Source organism: Panicum virgatum, chromosome 2N (assembly GCF_016808335.1).
Source record: "Panicum virgatum strain AP13 chromosome 2N, P.virgatum_v5, whole genome shotgun sequence".
Taxonomy (NCBI): domain Eukaryota; kingdom Viridiplantae; phylum Streptophyta; class Magnoliopsida; order Poales; family Poaceae; genus Panicum; species Panicum virgatum.
In genome coordinates, this window is record NC_053146.1 from 14894530 (window position 1) to 14917135 (window position 22606).

The window sequence follows — 22606 nt, forward strand, 5'->3', positions numbered from 1 at the left end:
GGCGTGGCTGTTGGGTTCCTAGCGCCTTTTTAAACATTTGGCTATATCACACACTTTATGTTGTGATTGTTCGTTGCGTGGCGATCTTGCACAAGTTTAGGTGTCATGATTTACCGGTGCTACTCTGCAATTTGGTTGCTACAGAGTATGTGTTGGACTTTGTTGTCACTTTGGTAAGGCCTGCTTCACATGGTGTCATGTCTGTGACCAAGACATTGCCGGTGACCCAGCATCAGAAATTCAGAATTTTTTTATAGTCGCCACTGCTAGATGTCAACATCTTCATATCCTTTGGTCACAGCATAGCTTGACCACTGCAACATCCATGATACTTGATGGCTTGATGCTACATTGCTAGTTGTCTACTAGAATACTACATGTGGCATTCTGTTTCAGCTGGTCACCACAAATGGGCTGCGAACTATGTGCTTTCCATCCGACCATGTAATGGAGCCGGACATGGCGCCCTTCTTCGCCGCCACCGCGTCTTTCCCGCCGGAGAAGCTCACCTGGAAGGCCAGCGTCTTCACGCCCTGGGTGAACTCGAGCTTGCTCGGCGTCACCTTCACGTCCAGGCCGGCCGGCGCGCTGGCGGCGACCGTGTAGGTGGCCTCCTCCTGCGCCCCGACGTTGGTGACGGCGCGGGTCACCGTCCGGCCGCCGCCTGCGGCCTTGCCGAGCCTCGACACGGCGATCGACGGGCAGTTGAGCTCGGAGATGAGGCGTGTTGTCCAGCTGCGTCGCTGCCGCGCGCGGCGGATCGACCGGACATGATGAGAGACTTTCTTCTTCGTCGACGGCCAATTTCAGATTCGGGGATGAGGATTAATGTTACCTGTGGTCATGATGGCCGACCGGATCGCGGCGGGGCTCCACGCGGGGCTCCACGCCTTGACGGTCGCGGCGGCGCCGGCGACGTGGGGGTACGCCATGGACGTCCCGGAGACGAGCTTGAACTGCGAGGCCTGCGCCTGCCCTGCCGGGATCGACGACGTCGGGATCCACGACGCCAGGATGTTCACCCCCGGCGCCGCGACGTCCGGCTTGATCACGTTCCCGGTCTGCGCCGACGGGCCCCGCGACGAGAAGTAGGCCACCACGGGCGCTGGCTTGTACTCCGTCACGGTGGCCGCCGGCGTGATCGTCGCCACCGGTTGGCTTCCGTGGCGGATCGGAATTGAACGACGACAAAGGTGAGGCCTTTTCTTCGCTTTGGGAGACGGGATCGGCCATCGCCGGTTGCAGAGCTACTGCTAGTACTACCTACCTGGTGGAGGCGATGTACTTGCGGATGGCCTCGACGGCCGCCGAGGTGACCTCGGTCGCCGGGAAGTCGAGGTAGGTGGTGGCCACCGCATTCTCGGCGTCGTTCACGAAGATGGACCCGGCCGCTCCGGCGCTCTTCAGCTCGTCGGCCTTCGCCTGCTTCGACGTGTTGCCCTGCGAGTGGCTGCACAGCACGATCTTCCCTTGGACCTTGCTGCTGTTCAGCGTGCCGGGCTCGCAGTGGCTACATGATCGGGGAGGACGACGACGGCGTCACAAAGTTTTGCAGAGAGCTAGCTGTTCAGAATCGATTTGGGTTGGTGTTGCTCGTACCTTGCTGAGTCAGCATCGGAAACTGAGCTCGACTTTGCTGATGCGCCGGTGATCAATGGATACTTCGGGGATTTGTCCAAATTAGAGAAGTTTATAGCTACACTCTAGGTGTCTGCACAGTAGAATAATATTTATTTTCTGTGCTTCATGTGTGAAATTGCTTGAGTAAGGGTCTATTTTAAAAATATCAGGCCCATTTGTGTAAATATGAATTGATGTATGGTCATTCTTATAGTTTTATTTGAATAGGATGTGTGATTATTGTTTTGGTGGAGGGTTTATTTGAAAAGTTCAGTGTAATCATTACATGGCAGAAAATTTTACTCTTAAGTCTGAATTTGAGGTGAATTTGCAATGGAAAAGACAAAAGTCCATTAAATTCAAAATCCTTACTTTGTTTTCAAAATAACTCTTTAACCTTTGGTCAAATCAATTTTTGCACAACATCAAAGTTGTAGATCTTGAAAAGTTGAACAACTTTCATGTTGGACACCTTTTCAATTGAGCCCTAGTTTAGGAGTTATTTTTGTTTTACAGTAGGGCCCCTAAACTTTTTGGAAATTGCAAATCAGTCCAGACTTCATCTCCCACCTCTCTGCTTCTCTGTTTCTCTCTGCCGCCGGCGCTGAGCGGCACCGCCCGCCGCCGTGGAGGGCCGCAGGCCACCTCCTGCTCTCCGTGGCACCCACGCGTCGCGTCCAGACTCCACGCCGCCCTCCTTCCCTCGCGCTGGATCTCCCCTCCCTTCGCCACGCCACCCCGGCCATCCGCGCGGCCGCCACCTCGCCGTCGCCGTGGAGAGATCGGGACAGAGCCCCAGTTCCCTTCCTCGCGCGTGCCTCGGCACCAGGGGAACCCTCTCATTCTGTTCCACTCTCTCTCGCCAATTCCCTGCCTGGAAACCCCAGAACGCCGCCGCCATGGCCGCCGCCTCCCTCTGAGCTCACCGTCGAGCCCCCTCCTCCGCTTTTTCCCGCCCTAAATCGACCCTACCAATAGCTCCCTCATGTCGCGGTGAAGCTCCCCGACCACTCCACGCCGCTTCTACCTCACCGGAACGCCGCCTTTGCCGCTGGCCGTCGCCGCCGGAGCAACTGCTTCGCGGGGAACCCCCAATCCGGCCACCCCGAGCCCTAAGAAGACCACCATCGGGTAGAGCTCGGTCCTCTCTTGCTCCTCCACCCCATTCCCCTCGCCGCCGGCGAGAGAAACCGCCGGAAACCGGCCGGCCCCACCCGCCCTTTCTCCTACCTCTGGCCAAGGGCCAGGTTGCAATTTGTTTTAGAATCCCATGGGTCTCAGCGCAAGAAACCATGGACTAGTTTGTAAGGTCTAGTTAGGTTTTTCTAAACTTTGCTGTGAAATTTGAAAATGCCTAGAAATTCATAGAAAAATAAGAAAAATCCAAATCCAAATGTTTTAGAATCCTTATTACAAGATCTACAAGTTTTGTTACATGAACATCTTCATTTTTGTTCTGTATTTTAATCCAAGAAAAAGAATAGAATAAATAGACTTTATTTGTTCCATGAGTTATACTCAGTAACTGTATGTAGTTTTTATCTAGGATGTGTCTTGCAGTATTGTTAGCATCTGGTAAAAATTTGAAACCTATTTGACATCATTAGTTAGGTCAAAGTTTCAAGATTCTTAAATCTACTAGTTTTGCTAATTTATTTGTACTGTTAGAAATAATCAAGTTTTGTGTGTGAAACTTTTTCCATGATCACATGTTACTAAAACCTTGGTATTTCCCAAGTTTGGAAAATTTTTGATCTGTTTAACTATTTCTTTGATTTAATACTTTTTAAGTATGCTTTAATTGTGATAAATAGTTTCCTTTCTTAGAAAATTCTGAGAATTTTTGTAGAACTCTATTTTGGTCATATGTTCATGTCTGTAAAATTTAGGATCCAGAAACACTATATAACTTCCTGTACTAATTAGTTTTATCACATGTCACAAGGCTTGATCTTTATTTGATGATAGCCAGAATGAAGATCAATCTTAGAGAAAATCTTGGCTCCAGCTAACTGATCAAACAGAATATCAATGCGGGGAAGAAGATACTTGTTTTTAATAGTGACCGCATTGAGTGGTCGATAGTCAACAAATAGCCTCAAATTGTTGTCCTTCTTCTTCACAAACAGGGCTGGACATCCCCATGGTGAAGCACTCGGACATATAAAACCCTTGTCAAGAAGGTCTTGAAGTTGGATTTTCAATTCTGCTACTCATTTGAAGGCATACGGTACGACCTCTTAGAAATAGGGGTGGTACCGGGTTGAAGCTCGATAACAAATTCGATATCTCTATCAGGGGGCATTCCAGGCAAATCATCTGGAAATACATCCGCATACTCACACACAACAGGAATATCTTCAATTTTAATTTTTTTGTGGCATAAGCACAAGAGTTGAAGCATTCTCGTTGTGGCAGATAGAGTATGGTGGCTCCTTGATAAGGTGAATCTATCTCAATAGCTCGGGAACAGATATCTAACAATACTTTATGTTTAGTCATCCAATCTATGCCCAAAATAACATCCATGCTTTCTAAATTCAACAAGATCAAATATGTCTTTATCAAATTACTACCCAACTTAATTGGCACATGTCTAATGATTTGATTGGAAGTTATCTTCCCACCAGGGGTTGCTATCATGAAAGATCCCTTAGTATGACAAAAATCCAATCCTATTCTTGCTCCAAATTTGGCACTTATAAAACTATGAGCTCCTTATAAGTAATGGCCCGCGTTGACCAGGGGATGCGCGACGATACAATCTTCTTGAGTAATGGCCATATTGACCATCTCATTATAAGTATCCGGCTGAATAAGGTTCAGGCGTTTCTTGAGCTTGGTGTTGAGGCCACGACGAAAACGATCGCGCTTCTTGGCGTCAGTATCCGCATGATCGCCCGCGTACTGGCACAGATGATTGAAGGCCTGTGCATACTGTAGAACAGTGCGGGTTCCTTGATTCAAAGCCAAGAATTCATTCAACTTTCTCTCAATCAATCCCTCAGGAATATGATGTGTCCGAAAAGCATTCCGGAATTCCTCCCAAGAGATAACATGTCCAATAGACTGCATAGCACAATAGTGATCCCACCAAATACGAGCGGTGCCACGAAGCTGTTGGGTGGCAAACTGTGCCTTGTGCGCATCAGCAGAAGGTACTGCTAGCAAGGCAAACTTGGACTCAATAGTACGGAGCCAAGCATCAGCATCCAAAGGTTCATCAGTTCGGCTGAACAGCGCAGGTTGGGTACCAAAGAATTCCTGGTAACCCGCTGGTTGTGCATCACGTCCTCCATGTTGCTGGCGTGGCGGATTCTACTGCCTTGCACCAGCTGACGAAGTAATTCGGTTTGCATGGCCATTAACTCGGCCAGATTCGGCGGTGGTGGCGGTGGCTGCTGAGATCCACTGCCAGTTTCACGGCCGAAACCTTCAGGTGATCCACGGGTATGACCAACCATCAGTAATTATGGAAGACATCCATTAGATACATTATTCTTGCTTCCAAAATCAATGGTATGTGCAATGATCATACATTGGACAATAAAAATCAAATCAAATCAGCAGAATTAACAAAATGCGGTGTAACACAATATGCATAACACATATTTGTTCAACCAACATAACTCAGAATTGGTCAGCTGTTAGATGACTTCATACTCTTTCATTTCGATATGCATCAAACAGCCTAGAAATGCACCGATGAAGAGATAAGAATTTGGCAAGCAGAAAGATCAAGATTTCCAAACTGGTAGCCACGACTATATTACATCCAAAGTAGTCTTTATATTACAAGTCTAGCATCACGCTTCCTTACCACATATGCTACAACAAGTGGGACTCCTTTCTAGGGCTATTTTACAACATTTCATTCCTTATTTACATATACTATAACAACGAAGATCACATGTTATCTAGGACTATCCTAAGATGCCTAGAAGTCGTCGAGGTTGCCCACAGAGGAAGCACTGCCGGAGGAAGAGTCGTCCGGCTGAGGGTTAGGCTCGGTAGGCGCGTGCTCGGAATCTATCTCTGAGACTCCCTCAATCTCCTCTGGGTCTTCTTCTGCTGCAGGCTCGGCTGGGACCACTGGAGGTATTGGCTGCTCATAGAGCATACCAATATGGGTCATAGCATCATCCAGATTCACTTGGAGCTCATGAACCTACTCCTGAAGAAAACCAATCACCGTGTTGCGCTGCACTATCTCAGCACCACGCTCCAGAACCTGAAGCTCAAACTGTGCAATGGTGTGATCTCTCCCAGCAACAGCCTCATTAAGCCCCTGAATCTGAGTGTCTCTCAAACTAAGACCTCGCTGGAAAGTCTGGGCCAAGTCCATCACCTGATCCATGTGCCTCTGCTGAAGAATCTGATAGTGGGACTGGGCATTCATATACCTGATCACCGCCTGGATAGTCTCCTCTCCTACGTCTCCAACTAAGTGTCCAAAGTGGGTGGTCCTGAAGAGCCACTCTGCGTTGCCAGCACTGACTGCCGGAAATAAGCCAATAGGATAAACGGCTACTTCATCGGGATGATGCTCATAGAAGGTAGTAATAGCTTTGAGAGCTGCTGTCTCAAAAGCGTCCACAAGACGATATCCAACCACCTCAATATTAATAGGCGGCCAAGCCAAGGTGGGGTGCTGAGGAATGGTCATGGTGACTCTGCTCTTCTGAACTCCATCCTCAGAAAACTGCCGTCCCTTGTACCGGGGTGGGTCTGGGTAGTGGAAAATACGGAGCGTATCCCACAAAAAATCATCGGAAAGCTCTCCCAGTACAGGCAATCAGTATGAGCACATCCATCCTCATCCCAAAATACATTGTGATAGTTCGCCATCTGAATAAAAAAGGATTCAAATGTGAGTTATATGTTTATCTCAAGACTTCTCAAATAAAGCTTTTTAAGAAGACTGCGGAAAAATATGATTCTGATTCAAAGAATTATACGATTTCACAAACTCAGGAGGTAAACAAACCACAATTGGTACTGGTTCAACATTTGAAATTCTTTGAAACGAAAAGATCATTAGAACATCAAGATGGGGCTAAGGATAAAGGCATGACTTAAATCCATCTTTTTATCCAAGGAAATCTAAATGTTTCAACAAACATGCTCCTAATATCAAGCTTTAACTCAACTTATGGGTTAAGCATACTAGTACATATCCATGAAGATCCATACTAGAAATTCCTTAAAAAAACTCATGTCACAATTTCAAATTCTACGAATCAAATCAAACATATTCACACTATGCATGCATGACCAATTCGCCCTCACAAGATAAACAATTGCCAACTATTATTGGGCTTACGCGGTTAGTACGGTTGCATAACATAAATACGTCTCTCCCTATTATATCTAGTCGATAAATTCTAACCATTCTTAACTTATCGAATCGTGGTTAGTGTACCTGCAGAAAATTAACATAATACATATATACATTGAACCTTTCATGCCAGCACTCATGAAAGCGTTCCCATATATTACCGCTCACTATAGAAGCGGCAGCCATACAATTTCCGTCGTATGGCCAATGTTAACATACGCCACTGAGATAGCGTATTCACAATTTCCTTTACTCCCAATATAATCGACCGATGGTCGGTATATTGGCAGCAGCTCAAGTAGGCCACTGCTTGAGCGCAGCGTTCGGTTCGCATCGCCGACAGGAAGGTAAGACTCCCTCAGCTGACTGAGTATACTTTACTTCTAATATAGTCAACTAATAGTTGGTATATTGAGAGTACCTCAAGTAACCCACTGCTTGAGGGCAGCGTTCGGCTTGCATCACCGACGAGAAGGTGTTAACATACGCCACTGAGATAGCGTATTCACAATTTCCTTTACTCCCAATATAATCGACCGATGGTCGGTATATTGGCAGCAGCTCAAGTAGGCCACTGCTTGAGCGCAGCGTTTGGTTCGCATTGCCGACAGGAAGGTCAGACTCCCTCAGCTGATTGAGTATACTTTACTTCTAATATAGTCAACTAATAGTTGGTATATTGGGAGTACCTCAAGTAAGCCACTGCTTGAGGGCAGCGTTCAGCTTGCATCACCGACGATAAGGTGTTAACATACGCCACTGAGATAGCGTATTCACAATTTCCTTTACTCCCAATATAATCTACCGATGGTCGGTATATTGGCAGCAGCTCAAGTAGGCCACTGCTTGAGCGCAGTGTTCGGTTCGCATCGCCGATGGGAAGGTCAGACTCCCTCAGCTGACTGAGTATACTTTACTTCCAATATAGTCAACTAATAGTTGGTATATTGGGAGTACCTCAAGTAAGCCACTGCTTGAGGGCAGCGTTCGGCTCGCATCACCGACGGGAAGGTCAGACTCCCTCAGCTGACTGAGGATCCTTACCTTCTTACCTTCGCGTAGGTGCGTCATTACAGAAATTTAAGGTTTGCTTATGAGTATGGTTTGACAAAAATGTAAAGTGCTGGAAGTCAGATATAATAAATCATACATAGATAGCCACCTGATAAATCGCATAATTTCCCTAGGACTTTACGTTCTATGCACAATCTTTAACGAAACCAACGTAGTTTTATACACTTTGTAGGTCCAATTTTTATACCAAAATCAATTTTGAAAGTTCTAACACCTATGGTGTACACTTGCAGCTCTGATACCAGCTGTGGCAAAACCACCTAAATTATCCCGGCTCAAGTGCGCTGGCCATCACCATAAAGGCAACACCGACACAAATGCAATTCAAACGGAACAATTCTTGGTCTGTCGGGTAACGTTCCGATACAACCATCGGTTCTCGGATCGAACAAGCATACCCCGCACGAAGGCGAGTCCAGAGATATTACAACCACATATTTTACAACACAAGCATAGTAGTTATTACAAACCAGTTAATAGTATTATTACAGATCCAAACTCAGTAAACCTTATACAAGCCATAAGTTTAAAGTTCAGAGTTTAAAGCAGCGGAAAGAAAACACGACGGCTACAACACGTCGCAAAAGCATACCAAACTAACCCAAGCAAGGTATCACTCATCTGGGTCATTGCTGGCCGAAGACGGATCCCATTCTACGGACCAGCCAAGAGGCAAAGAGCAGGGCCAAGACAGACTAGCGATCTGGTCCTCAAAACTCATACCTGAAAAATGTTTCAACAGCAAGGCTGAGTATTCTAATACTCAGCAAGACTTAACCGTCAACGGGTATACATAGCCCACCTAACTAGACTATGCAAGGTTATGCGAGGCTCTGGTTTTCCTTTTGCTGAAAAGCAATAAAGAGTAGTTCCTTACTTCACATTTTAGCTTTCCATATTCTAGTTGATTAACCATTCTATGTAAGCACTAATCCTATTCAACCATGGTAGAACTTTTAAGCAAACATCAAGATTGATCATAATAATATTACTCTTATTACTCTGTGTGACAAAGGGATCAAGTAGTCCCAAACCGTGAGAAGCGGATGATTCGAATCGAATTTGTTAACCTGGCCAGGAAGACCTAACACACACGTTCGGAACACCGTCGGGTCGTTCCCAAACAACTGTTTACCTTTCATTCCGACCTGTGGATAGGGTCACTCTCCCCGACTACAGGGCACCATCTTCCTCCCAGTAGCCGCGGTGTTGCACAACATAAACATAAATAAAAACCTATCTCTAAGAGAGAGTGAAAGGTATATCCACTCACCGGTCCGATCGGCTACTAGACTTACCGCGTATCATATTTACGGCATGTGGCTAGTACGTTCAAAAACTTAACCACCACTACCACACACTGCGACCTTAACAAGTTCATTAACACAGACGGGGTCTCACACAAGGTCATGATATCGAACACGACCCCGTCCGTCGTCCTTATATTGATAGCAGAAAGTAAACAAGCAATTCCTATAAAGCTCGCGAGTGACAGGCAATCACTCGATTTTTACCGGTCATATAAGCTTAGCAATTATTCGAACTCAGGTCTAATGTTCAGTACATAGGTTCATAGGATCATGCATCTAGGGTTTCAATTCAAATCCTAAGAACTGTAAATGCACAAGTAAGTAATAACGATAAATTGTAATAATTTGAAATACTGGGTTATGTCCGAGGCTTGCCTTCGCGATAGTCGCTAACTAGATTAGCCTTGGGCTCTTCTAGACTTTGGTCCGGGGCTTTGGTCAGTACAGTGGTGTTCATCTGGGCTTTTGGATCACCTTCTTCGGACTCTGGGATCAACTTGTACGTCCCGTCCGCTAGAGCTGTCGTATCTATATGTGATGCAAGAACAATATTACACAAACACTCTTCACGATAAAGTTGTAGTCCAACATTTAGCAAACAAACATTCATATGGTGTAGCGAAAATGGCCTCTCATGCCATATTTCAATATAATGTTTTGGCGATTGATGACACACGCAACACTTGAACTAATGTGTTTGCTTAGATGATATACTCAGGCTTTTAGGTTCAAGTGATGACAAAGAGAAGAGAGGCGAAGCTAGGCCCGAAGGGCCGCCCCTACGGGGGTTCCTTCGGTGCATTGACTTGAGCACGTCTGGGAGTTTTAGTATCACCGGTTAAACCGACGTAAGGCAAAATGTACTCATCGGTGCAATGACAGAGATGGCCTGCGGGCTAGGGTTTGGCACCGGATGAACCGACGATAGGAAGTTTGAATACGTCGGTGCAATGGCAGAAGCAGACTAAGAAAAATGCATACATCGGATGAACCGATGATGCACCGGTTAATGTCGTCGGTGCAGTTGTCCAGAGAGTTAGTTTTTCAAGGATTAGAGGACAGTTGCACTCACCGGTTAAACCGACGCTAATATTACATACACCGGTCGATTGCGTCGGTTGATTGCCCGTACACGTAACGGCTAGTTTTCAGTGGGCAGTTTAGTATCACCGGTTAAACCGACGATGGCAATTTGGGGAGCATCGGATTAACCGGTGTTAAGCACATTTCTGGCAGCTTTTCTCCAACGGCTATATTTGCTTGTGCTGCCTATATATACCCCCAAGGCCGGGTCATTTGAGAGTGCTGGAGTTCAAGGAAGTATACAAGAGCTAAAGATCATCTCCAACCACCATAGAGCTTCATTGTACATCATATAGGCTTAAGCACACTTGTGAGAGTGCTTAGTGCTTGTTTAGGCTTAGTTCTTGAGAGAACTAGCTTGAGAGAAAGTCTTGCTGCGGCAAGCAACTTGTGTACTCGTCGTGTGACCCTCCGACTTGGTGTGGAGTGGCAACGACACTTTGTGCGGGGAAGGAGGCCCCTACTTGGTGTTAAAGCTCCAAGATAGTGAAGACGGTGCCGTGGTGACGCTTCGAGATAGACGGTGGCGGTGACCTCGTCTTTGTGACTTGGCGTCACTTAGCCTTTACTTGTCGGGAGCCTTGGAGGCGTGGCAAGACGGTGATTAAGCGAAGAGACTCGGCATCCCACTTGTTCTTTGTGAGCAAGTGGCCGTGGACGTAGGGAGGGACTTTGGTGTCCTAACCGAACCACGTTAAATCGTGTGTCTTGGTGTCTTCACGGGAGTTTGCATATCCTCTCCCTTACCGCTTTACTTACCGCATTACGTTTCCGCATTTACTCTTTCTTGCTTACCTTTACTTTCCTAGTTAGTTTGATTAGGATTGTCTATAGGTTGCAAGTCTTTTGGGGTAAGTAGAGGGTAGCATAGATAAACCTTAATCATAACTAGCATGTGTAGGACGTGTTAGGTTTATCTTATGCAATTAGATTGAGCCCTAGGATAGAAAAGCGATTAGCGACCCTATTCACCCCCTCCCCCTCTAGGGTCGGACACCCCGGTGATCCTTACATATGGGCAAGCATTTATACGGTAGTTATTTAACAATGATTACTACACAAAACAACAAGATCAACTTCACAAAACAATTTGATTAAACTTACAAAGTAAGTGTTAGTATATATAGCATATAAATCATGGTTTGCAAAGAATTGAGTAACTCAGTATACTAACAGTATCTAACTTCAATAAAATTACTTCAAACATTAAATACAGAGAGAAATCTACCCTGTAAAATTCATTCTATTTCATGCCACCAATTAATCAGAATAAAACAGTTATTCAGACTACACCTAGAGCAAGATCAAATTCTACAAAACAAACTACAATACTTATGAAGCTCAAAAGTTTTCAAAACAGGAGTCACATGATTATGAACACCTCATAAATTTTTCAGAATTTATCTAGGCATAAAACTGACGTAATAATTTTGACAAAATTAAACCACATATGATAAAACTAATTATTACAGGAAGTTATATAGTGTTTCTGGATCCTAAATTTTACAGACACGAACATGTGACCAAAATAGAGTTCTACAAAAATTATCAGAATTTTCTAATTAAGGAAACTATTTATCACAATTAAAGACTACTTAACCAGCATTAAATCAAAGAAATAGTTAAACAGATCGGAAATTTTCCAAACTTGGGAAAAAGCAAGGTTTTAGTAATATGTGATCATGGAAAATGTTTCACATACAAAACTTGATTATTTATAACAGTACAAATAAATTAGCAAAACTAGTAGATTTAAGAATCTTGAAACTTTGACCTAACTAATGATGTCAAAAAGGTTTCAAATTTTTACCAAATGCTTACAACACTGCAAGACACATCCTAGCCAAAAACCACATACAGTTACTGAGTAGAACTTATGGGAAAATAAAATAAATTTATTCTATTCTTTTTCTTGGATTAAAATACAGACAAAAAATGAAGATGTGCATGTAACAAAACTTGTAGATCTTGTAACATGGATTCCAAAACATTTGGATTTGTATTTTTATGATTTTTCTATGAATTTCTATGCATTTTTAAATCCACAGCAAAATTTAGAAAAAAACCTAACTAGATCTTACAAACTAGTCTCTGGTTTCTTGCGCTGAGACCCCTGGGATTCTAAAACAAATTTCAACGTGGCCCTTGGCCAGAGGTAGGAGAAAGGGCGGGCGGGGTCGGCCGGTTTCCGGCGGTTTCTCTCACCGGCGGCGAGGGGAATGGGGTGGAGGAGCAAGAGAGGATCGAGCTCTACCCGATGTTGGTCTTCTTGGGGCTCGGAGTGGCCGGATTGGGGGTTCCCCGCGGAGCAGTTGCTCCGGCGGCGACGGCCAGCGGCGGAGGAGGCGTTCCGGTGAGGTAGAAGCGGCGTGGAGTGGTCGGGGAACTTCACCGCGACATGAGGGAGCTATTGGCGGGGTCGATTTAGGGCGGGAAAAGGCGGAGGAGGGGGCTCGACGGTGAGCTCAAAGGGAGGCGGCGGCGTTCTAGGGTTTCCAAGCAGGGAATTGGCGAGAGAGTGAGTGGAACAAAATGAGAGGGTTCCCCTGGTGCCGAGGCATGCGCGAGGAAGGGAACTGGGGCTCTGTCCCGAGCTCTCCACGGCGACGGCGAGGTGGCGGCCGCGTGGATGGCCGGGGTCGCATGGCGAAGGGAGGGGAGATCTAGCGCGAGGGAAGGAGGGCGGCGTGGAGTCTGGGCGCGACGCGTGGGTGCCACGGAGAGCAGGAGGTGGCCTGTGGCCCTCCACGGCGGCGGGCGGCGCCGCTCAACGCCCGCGGCAGAGAGGTGGGAGATGAAGTCTGGATTGATTTGCAATTTCCAAAAAGTTTAGGGGCCCTACTGTAAAACAAAAATAACTCCTAAACTAGGGCTCAATTGAAAAAATGTACAACATGAAAGTTGTTCAACTTTTCAAGATCTACAACTTTGATGTTGTGCAAAAATTGATTTGACCCAAAATTAAAGAGTTATTTTGAAAACATTATCTAATAATTTAAATATTTGTCTAATAAATTTGTTAATTACTCAATAAATTTATTAACTACCTAATGAATTATTTAATTGCCTAATAAATTTGATATATGCCTAGTAAATAATTTAATTACCCGATAATTATATTAATTGTCTAATTAATCATTTAATCATCTAATAAATTAATTAATTGAATAATAAATCTGATATATGCCTAGTAAATCATTTAATTGCCTAATAAATTTGATAATGTTCACGAAAAATATTACAAGACATAATCATTCAACTAAGGAAATATTAACTATGGTTTTAGGTGCACAATAATAAATCATTTAAATGCACTATAATTTTAATTACTACATAATAAATCATTTAAATGCACAATAATTTTAATTACTACATAATAAATCATTTAGGTGCATAACTAATTATTTTAATTGCATAATAAATCATTTAAATGCACAATATTTCTAATTACTACATGATAAATCATTTAGGTGCATAACTAATCATTTTAATTGCATAATAAATCATAATAAATCAAATAATTGCATAATAAATCATTTAATTGTCCAATAAATCAATTCATTGCATAAGAAATCTAATAATGTTCACAGAAAATATTACAAGACATAATCATTCAACTAAGGGAATATTAACGATGGTTCGCTTTACAATCGTCCCTTCATTATGATCATGACGTGCGTACGGAGCCTCCTCTTCGGCTAAAAGAATACTTATGTCAACCTCCACTGCGAACGGAGTCATATCTTCAATCTTATTGTATTCTTCTTCATCTGTGACATCATCGACTCCCACAATTTTCCTTTTTCCTGCCAGAACAATATGGCGCTTTGGCTCATCTCCGGCACCTACAAATCTTGATTTATTCCTGGACTTGTCCTTTCTCGGTTTGCTAGACATGTTCTGCACATAGAAAACTTGAGTGACATCTTTAGTTAGGACGAATGGTTCGTCTCGATAGCCAAGCTCTTTGAGGTCTACCGTTGTCATTCCGTACTCGTCGATATCGACACCTTTTCCTGCGAGTTTAACCCATTGAAAACGAAATAGAGGTATTTCCAACGGCCCATAGTCGAGTTCCCAGATCTCTTCAATGTAACCAAAATATGAGTTCATTTAGCCATTAGAGTCGGTGGCATCTATACGGACACCACTATTTTAATTGGTACTCTTGTTATATTGGGCTCTTGTATAAAATGTGTAACCATTAATTTCATATCCTTGGTACATTAAGATTGAATTTGCCGGACCCCTGGCCAGCCAAGCTAGCTGCTCATGAATTTGATCATTAGCCATGACTTCCTTCTGCAACCAGGTGATGAATGTATCGTTATGATGTTTTGTAATCCATGTCTCAAACTTCAAAGGGTATATGCTTCGCACAATTTGCATGTGCTCCTCTATGTATGGAGCCACCAAGACTGATTGTTGCAGAACCGTGAGATGTGCTTTGGTCAACGAGGTATGATCTGTGGCATTTACTGATTTTCTTCCAAGTGTGCCCTTTCCAATCAGCCGCCCCTCATGACGTGATACTGGAATCCCAATTGGGCAGAGTTCTTCCACATAGTCAACACAAAACTCAATGACCTCCTCTGTGACGTAACCCTTCGCAATGCTTCCTTCTGGACGAGGCCGATTACGAGCGTATTTCTTTTGGACTGCAAAGTATCGTTCAAAAGGGAACATATTATGAAGGAAAACAGGACCGAGAATACCAATCTCTTTGACCAGGTGAACTAGAAGATGCGTCATAATATTGAAGAATGATGGAGGAAATATCATTTCAAGACTAACTAAACTTTGGACAACATCTTCTTGTAGCCTGCTTAAACTCAATGGATCGATTGCCTTCTGAGAAATTGTGTTAAGAAAGGCGCATAGCTTTATGATTGTTGCTCGAACATTAGCTGGTAGAATACCTCTAAGTGCAACTGGAATCAATTGCGTCATCGACACGTGACAGTCATGGGACTTTACGTGTGCGGATTTCTTCTCTTTCAAGTTCAGTAGCCTCTTTATATTCGAAGAGTAGCCTGATAGGATCTTGATACTATTCAAACAGTCGAACTTACTTTGCTTCACTTCCTTACTAAGAGTGCAGTACGCAGGACCTAGATAATGACGTCCTTTATCCCTTTTTTCTGGATGTAGGGCGGCCCGTTGTTTCATACGTTGAAGATCTTGCCGCGCTTCCAATATATCATTTGCCTTACCATAGACACCAAGGAAGCCTAGAAGGTTCACACAAAGATTTTTTGTTCGGTGCATCACATCAATTGTGTGGCGGACGTCTAAGACTTCCCAATAAGGCAACTCCCAAAAAATACTCTTCTTCTTCCACATAGGTGCACGTCCGCCATCACTCTGCACTGATCTGCTGCTGGGTCCTTTTCCGAATACTACTTTTATATCTTTGACTATTTCAAACACCATTTTCCCACAATGGTGCCTCGGCTTGGTACGATGATCTGCCTTTCCATCGTAGTGAGCATGCCTCCTCCTTAATGGGTGCTTGATCGGAAGAAATCGACGATGACCCATATACACGATCTTCCTACAGTGCTTGAGGTACATGCTGTCGGTTTCTTCTAAACAATGGGTGCATGCCCTATAACCCTTATTGGATTGTCCAGAGAGGTTACTTAGTGCTGGCCAATCGTTGGTGGTTACAAAAAGCAATGCATGAAGGTTAAAATGATCCTCTGCGTGCACATCCCACATACGAACACCCTCCTCTTTCCACAACAATAGAAGATCCTCAATCAGTGGTTTCAGATACACATCTATATCGTTACCGGGTTACTTCGGACCGAGGATAAGCACCGGCATCATAATGAATTTCCGCTTCATACACAACCAGGGAGGAATGTTGTATATACAGAGTGTCACAGTCCAGGTATTATGGCCACTGCTCTGCTCACCGAAAGGATTCATGCCATCCGTACTTAAGCCGAATCTTATATTCCTCGCATTATTTGCAAATGTTGGGAATGTTCTGTCCGCTTTTCTCCACTTCGACCCATCAGTAGGGTGTCTCAACATATTGTTTTGCTTACGTTCTTCTTTGTGCCATCGCATCAATTTAGCATTCGTTTTGTTCATGAACAAACGTTTCAGACGTGGTATTAGAGGAAAATACCACATCACCTTGGCAAGCACCCTCTTCTTGACACGCATCCCCTCAATGTCGCCTGTATCATCTCGATGGATCTTATACCGGCATGCGTTGCATACAGGGCATGAATCCAAATTTTCATACTCACCTCGATATAGGATGCAGTCATTAGGATAAGCATGTATCTTCTGTGCCTCTAATCCTAAAGGACAAATAACTTTTTTGCCTCGTATGTTGTCTCCGGCAAGGTGTTACCCTCAGGGGGTAAGTTTTTTATAAGTTTCAGCAACTCCTCGAATCCCTTGTCAGATAAACCATTTGATGCCTTCCATTGCAATAATTCTAATGTGGTACCCAACTTCTTTTGATCTTGTTTGCAATCAGGATACAATAATATTCTGTAGTCCTCCAACATACACTTCAGATCTCTCGATTCCTTTTCTGTTTCGCAACCTTCCTCAGCTTCGCGCAGCATCTGACCAAGATCATCTTCTACAACGTATCCTTCAGTATCTTCTTCAAGTTCACCCATTGCAGTGTCATTGAAAAAGGAATTATAATTGGCTGCAAAGTCAGGAATCCTGTCCTCTTCTTCTACATTATTATCCAGCACAATTTCTCTTTCGCCATTCTTGGTCCAAACATAGTAGTTCGGCATGAAACCACTATTGAACAAGTGACTATGGATGGTTCTTGATGATGAGTAATCCTTCTCATTCTTACAGAATTTGCATGGACAACGAACGAAACCGCCATACTTGTGTTTCTCGGCCGCTTCTATGAATTCATGCACGCCATCCATGAACTCCTTTGAACGCCGGTCGGCCATGTACATCCATTGCCGACTCATCTGGGTCCACAATACATTTATATACATCATTGTACTGTACAAATAGTTCATTCATACTACCAATTTATAACAATATATTTATATAATTGATAATGCATATACCTATAATAAATAGATACTATTCACTTATCAAATAAATTGATAAAACATATAAATACAATAATTTGATAGTATTCAAATATCAAATAAATTGATAACGCATATAACTACAATAAGATGCTACAAATAAAAATAATTATCACATGTATAAACTAAATCAAGTAATAACTGTTTCTAAAAATTAATTGCTAAGTTATAAAGAAAAATAACTAACTTTTTTTTTCAAAAAAAGCAAAAATTCGCCTCCCCTCACCTCACTCAGCTGCCATGAACAGTGAGTTCACGACAGCTTGAGGGGGGGAGGGGCTGGGGTATTTATAGGCTCGGGCAAAAGGCACCGGTTGGTTTCAATGACCCGGTGCTAAATTTTGTTCAATAGCACCGGGTCAAGGCACCAATCGGTTCCTTAGGCCCGAGCTGCCACGTTTCATCACCATATGAACCGGTTATTACCATCAACCGGTGCCTATAGCACCGCCTTCATTTGGTACCGGGTGGTGGTTCAAACTGGTTCCTATGCTGACGCATTAGAACCGATTAGAACCACCACCCGGTGCCAATTGTCCTCCACTAGGTCGGTCGAAGGCCAAAGGTACCAGCTGCTGTTGCAGCCGGTACCGATGGTACCCCATCGGTACCGGCTGCAACAGCAGCTGGTACCTTTGGCCTGGACCGATGACCCGTTTTCTAGTAGTGGGTCGTAGGTTTTAATTTGGTATGCCCTGTCTACCAATTCCGAGCTATAGCACTATAGCTCATGTAATGCGTAACATAGCTCATGTAATGCGTAACGAGGGTGTACATGGCCGAGGCAGCCCCACAACCCAAAAACAAAGGGTCTGTGATGGTGGTGGTGGGTGGATGGAAACAGATTGGATTCACGTGGATACGGATTTGGATATCTCAGATATTCATCTTCCTGTTTCCAGCCTTTAGGATCGATGGAAACTGGATTCGCATGGATATAGATTCGAATATATGTTTTCCTGTTTCGTTCTCGTTTCCATCCTACTAGATGCTTATGAATATATATAGATGGTCAAACGGACCGCCTGGCACGACACGGCTCAGGCCCGACAAAGTTTGGTACGATTAGGCACGACCCGACTAAGCTTGTTTATTACATGGGCCATGCCACGCCCACCCATGGGCCAAGCTGCTGGCCCAGGCACAACCCATTGGTCCGGCAGGAGCTGAGTAGAGTGGTAGGTGTGGGCTGAGGCAGCATCGGCGCTAGTGGGGAGGAGGGAGCGGGGCTGGCCGTGGCGCGGGGAGGAGAGGAGGGGCCGGTGCCGGGCCGTGGCGCGTGAAGGGATGAAGGGGCAGCACTGGCAGCTGGCACAACGCGAGAAGCGGCGGCGACAGCTGCGGCACGGGGAGGGAGGAGAGGAGGACATCGTCCACTGGCGTAGTGCGGGCGACACCGCGGGGCAGGAGAGGAGTGGGTGGCGCCGGCCATCGTGCTCGTGCTATGGCGAGCAAAGGGGAGTAGGCAGCCATGTGTGAGGAAGTGGTGGTGGTGTGAGCTAGCTACTAGCTAGCTAGCCTGGTTTAGGCCACCATCTCTGTTGAAGTGGCTGGCGAGATACGCGAACTGAGCGATAGTGTGGTGGGCGCTCCCGTCGTGGATGTTACCTGCCCGGGCTCCAACCTGGTGCGGTATCCCGCGCAATAAAATTCCTTCTCGTTGGCGCAGCTAAGGTTCGGAGAAAATTTTCATCACCGCGGCTTCATCCCGTGATGAAAATTTTTTCCGAACCTAAATTTTTTGTTTGATCTGTCTTGTGTCATTGACAGGTTCGAGTCAGACCATCCTTGCATCCACGCCTCGATCACGTAGATTCCTACAAATTAACGCACGGAAATTATACGGATGTGATACTTATATCAACTTTATCCGTAGCAATGTACGTGCATAATTGTCTGGTATTTTTCACCAAAATTTGACCCACCATACTCCTCATGGAGATCCCACTTGCTAGGCCAAAGATTTGACAAAAGAGAGCATAGACCCACGACAATGACTTTTTGGTAAGACTTGTTTGATATCCTAACTTGCCGCGCCGGCTCGGTTACTCACTCCCGCCAGGCACCAGACCACCTCCTACCACCTCCTACCCTCCAGACCTAGTGAGAGTTTTTTCCCTTCCATTCTCTCCTCAAATTTTCCCTAAATTTCTAACTTCTTTACTCCAACCTAACTAGTTTTGTTGTTTGATTTTAGTACGGTTTAGTTCAATAGAGGTAGGTTGTAGATGTGTGTAGTAGGAATTAGGGTTGTATTGCATTGATCGATTACTCCTTTCGTAATATGTAGACTTATTATGCTATTTAGTAGTTGTGTACCGAATTATTGGATAATTTTATGAAATTTTACCGAATTCTTAAATAGATGTACCCTGTTTGCATACAAAACTTTTAGTTTGGTATATCCTATAAAAAATCCTAGCTACGCACTGTATACAGCTGTTGCTTTCTGCATGCTTGGCTACAACTACGAATAATTTCTGAGGGAAAGAAAGGAGTTTACTCCTCTTCAATTCAAAGATCATTGATTGCAATTTGCATATCTACCAGTCAATTTTTTATAGAAGAAATCAGTCAAAAAAATTTAACTAGTCTTTTTTCTAAATATGAAAGCCCCGAAGGGCGGAGGCCTCCCCGCTAGTTATCCTCTTGCCATAAAAAATCTCAGCCCCGTGAACCATTGAGACGATTGTCGGCGCTCCGCCGGACGCCCCGACCACGCGGCGGAGGCCAGCAACTGCGGCCCCATCGGCCAACGGCTGCGGCCCTGATGCATGACGCGCACATCGGAGCCGCGGTTGGCGGCCCCGGCGCAGGAGAAAGAGGAGGAAGAGCCGCAGCGTCGAGCTGCCCGCCGAGCAGCCGCGCCGAGCCACCGCGCCGCCGCGCCTCCCGCCGCACGACGCCGCCACGCCGCCACGCGCCGCCGCGCTGTCCTCCTCGGCGTGAGCGGCGCGGCCACGCCGGGCGTCCGGGCCACCGCGGAGGAGGAGCCGCCGCGTCGAGCTGCCCGACGCTTCTTCTGCGCGGACTGCACACGGCGTGTGACCCTGATTAGCACCGTGGACGCCGGGACGGAGTTCGGCGGCGGGGACTGCGACGGCAGCTTCTTGAGAGCGTTGGCCAGCACGCACTCGAACGAGTCCCCGGCGGTCCCATCGCCGCCCGACGCCCCCTTGATGGCCTGGCGCAGGATGCCGCCCTTGTCCGCCGCCAGCGCCGCTTCCAGGTGCAGCAGCGTGAGCTGCGCGTGGCCGGCCTCCGACGCCATCTCGTGCGCCGCCGCCAGCGTCTCATTGGTCTTGTGCGTGAAGTTAACGGGATTCATGGCTGCTGCTCTCTGCTACTCCTCACACTCTGCTAGAACATGCGGCAATGAAACCTCTCTACCTCTATTGGTTTCTGAAGCAAGCGAGATAAGATTAGAGGTGCATGCGGAAATAGGTTTGCTTCAACTAGCGGGGTTATTTAAATTTTTGTCATCTTCCCAAATGGCACTCTTTCCGTTGCCATCCTTAGAATGACTTCTATATTTTTACCAGTCAAACCGAGAACTCAACAGATTTGCCAAGATGGAGCGCCATGTCAGCAAAACCGAGAACTCAACAGATTTGCCAAGGTGGAGCGCCATGTCAGCAAAATTGACAAATCTGTTGAGTTCTCGGTTTGACGGTGGCAGAGCCATGAGTCGAGCTAGCCCAACCTATTAAGCCGCGGACTGAGCTGGCCTGTCGAGCCGATCCATGACTCCGAGCCGAGCCTACCCGATCCTTCTTGGAGCCCAACAACCCTCGTTAACCTTTTCATTTCTCTTTTTCTCTTAACCAGAGCTGGCACGTGGGCTCCGCATGTCAGTGACTCGGTGAAACTGACATGTGGACCCCATTGACCTGGCTGTTGACCTGTTGACCCGTTGATCTGGTCAACATTGATCAAGTCAACACTGACGTCATCAACAGCCATGATGACGTCAGCATATACCTGACCCTGTGATGACGTCATGCTGATGTCAGCATGACACGTGGTATGGCCAGAGGCTGCCACGTGGCTAACTGTTTATTTTTCTTTTTCCGATAATCATTTATTAATTCTAGAAAATGATTTAGTCTTGAAAATTCATAATAAATTAACCGGACCTCTGGGAAATATGAAACAAGTTTCATAATTCTTATAAAATCATGACCTACCCGTTAGAGTAGGTTTTGTTGGGTGTTTGGATCTTATTTGAGCAATTTTGTGCATTCTTGCACTTTGGTTCCTGTGTTTATTTGTATATATGATTAGGTCCTTTCGAGAAGAAGCTGGTCGACGTCCCAGACCACCGGAGGATCCAGAAGACTTTCCCAATGCCGGAAGATCCAGGAGGACGTACTGGACGACCAAAAGATCTCAAAGACTTAGGAAGACTATGAAGAACTATCAGATTCACGCCCATCTATGATTTGATTACCTATTAGGCATTGCTTGCTAGATATGCTATGCTTTACTTTATGTTGAGATGAGATGAGCTTGCATAGCCTATTTATTTATCGTATTCCTTGAATTCCCATGATTACCTTGATATATAATCAAATGCTTTGGCTACTATGCTTGCTTTGGTATCTTTGTGGGATTATGTGATATGAAAGTCTCAGCGTGAGTGAAGATTCTCCTATATAAGGAATCAGTGATTAGGGTTTTTTTGCGGGGGCGAGCGAACCATAACCGATCTTCAGATCTGGGGCTGGGGATTGTGTGTTGGGCACAATCCTGCGGAATACATGTGGTGGGTACAACCTTCCTTCGGGAAGACCGTTCCTTCGGGAACTTCGACGGAGTTGGAGGGCAACACCTGTAATGGGTGTCAAACGCGGACCGCGAGGACGGAGATGCACTTTGACGAAGATGCTCGCCCCGGCAAGATTAAGGACTTGAGATCGTGGACCTGGAAACAGAACTATGTCAAACGTGTACACCACTTATCCATTATGAGGGTGGACCCGGTCCGAGCTAGCTATGCGCAGCACCAAGTCTGTAAGAGGATAGAGTATCAGTGTTAGAGGGAGAGGGCAGTCCTATGGCCCTTGATCAGCAAGATTCGTTTAGATCCC

At 45.3% G+C, this 22606-nt stretch overlaps 1 protein-coding gene across 1 annotated transcript; it reads right to left on the bottom strand.

Moving 5' to 3' along the window:
• Nucleotides 1–392: 392 nt before the first annotated feature.
• On the bottom strand, nucleotides 393–20844 carry LOC120662432 (CO(2)-response secreted protease-like). The gene is made up of 5 exons (XM_039941580.1): nucleotides 20578–20844; nucleotides 1600–1703; nucleotides 1268–1510; nucleotides 836–1158; nucleotides 393–781 (listed from the first exon to the last, which is right to left on the bottom strand). Exons 1-5 carry the CDS (start codon nucleotides 20842–20844, stop codon nucleotides 393–395), a joined length of 1326 nt encoding a protein of 441 aa, XP_039797514.1.
• Nucleotides 20845–22606: the final 1762 nt, after the last annotated feature.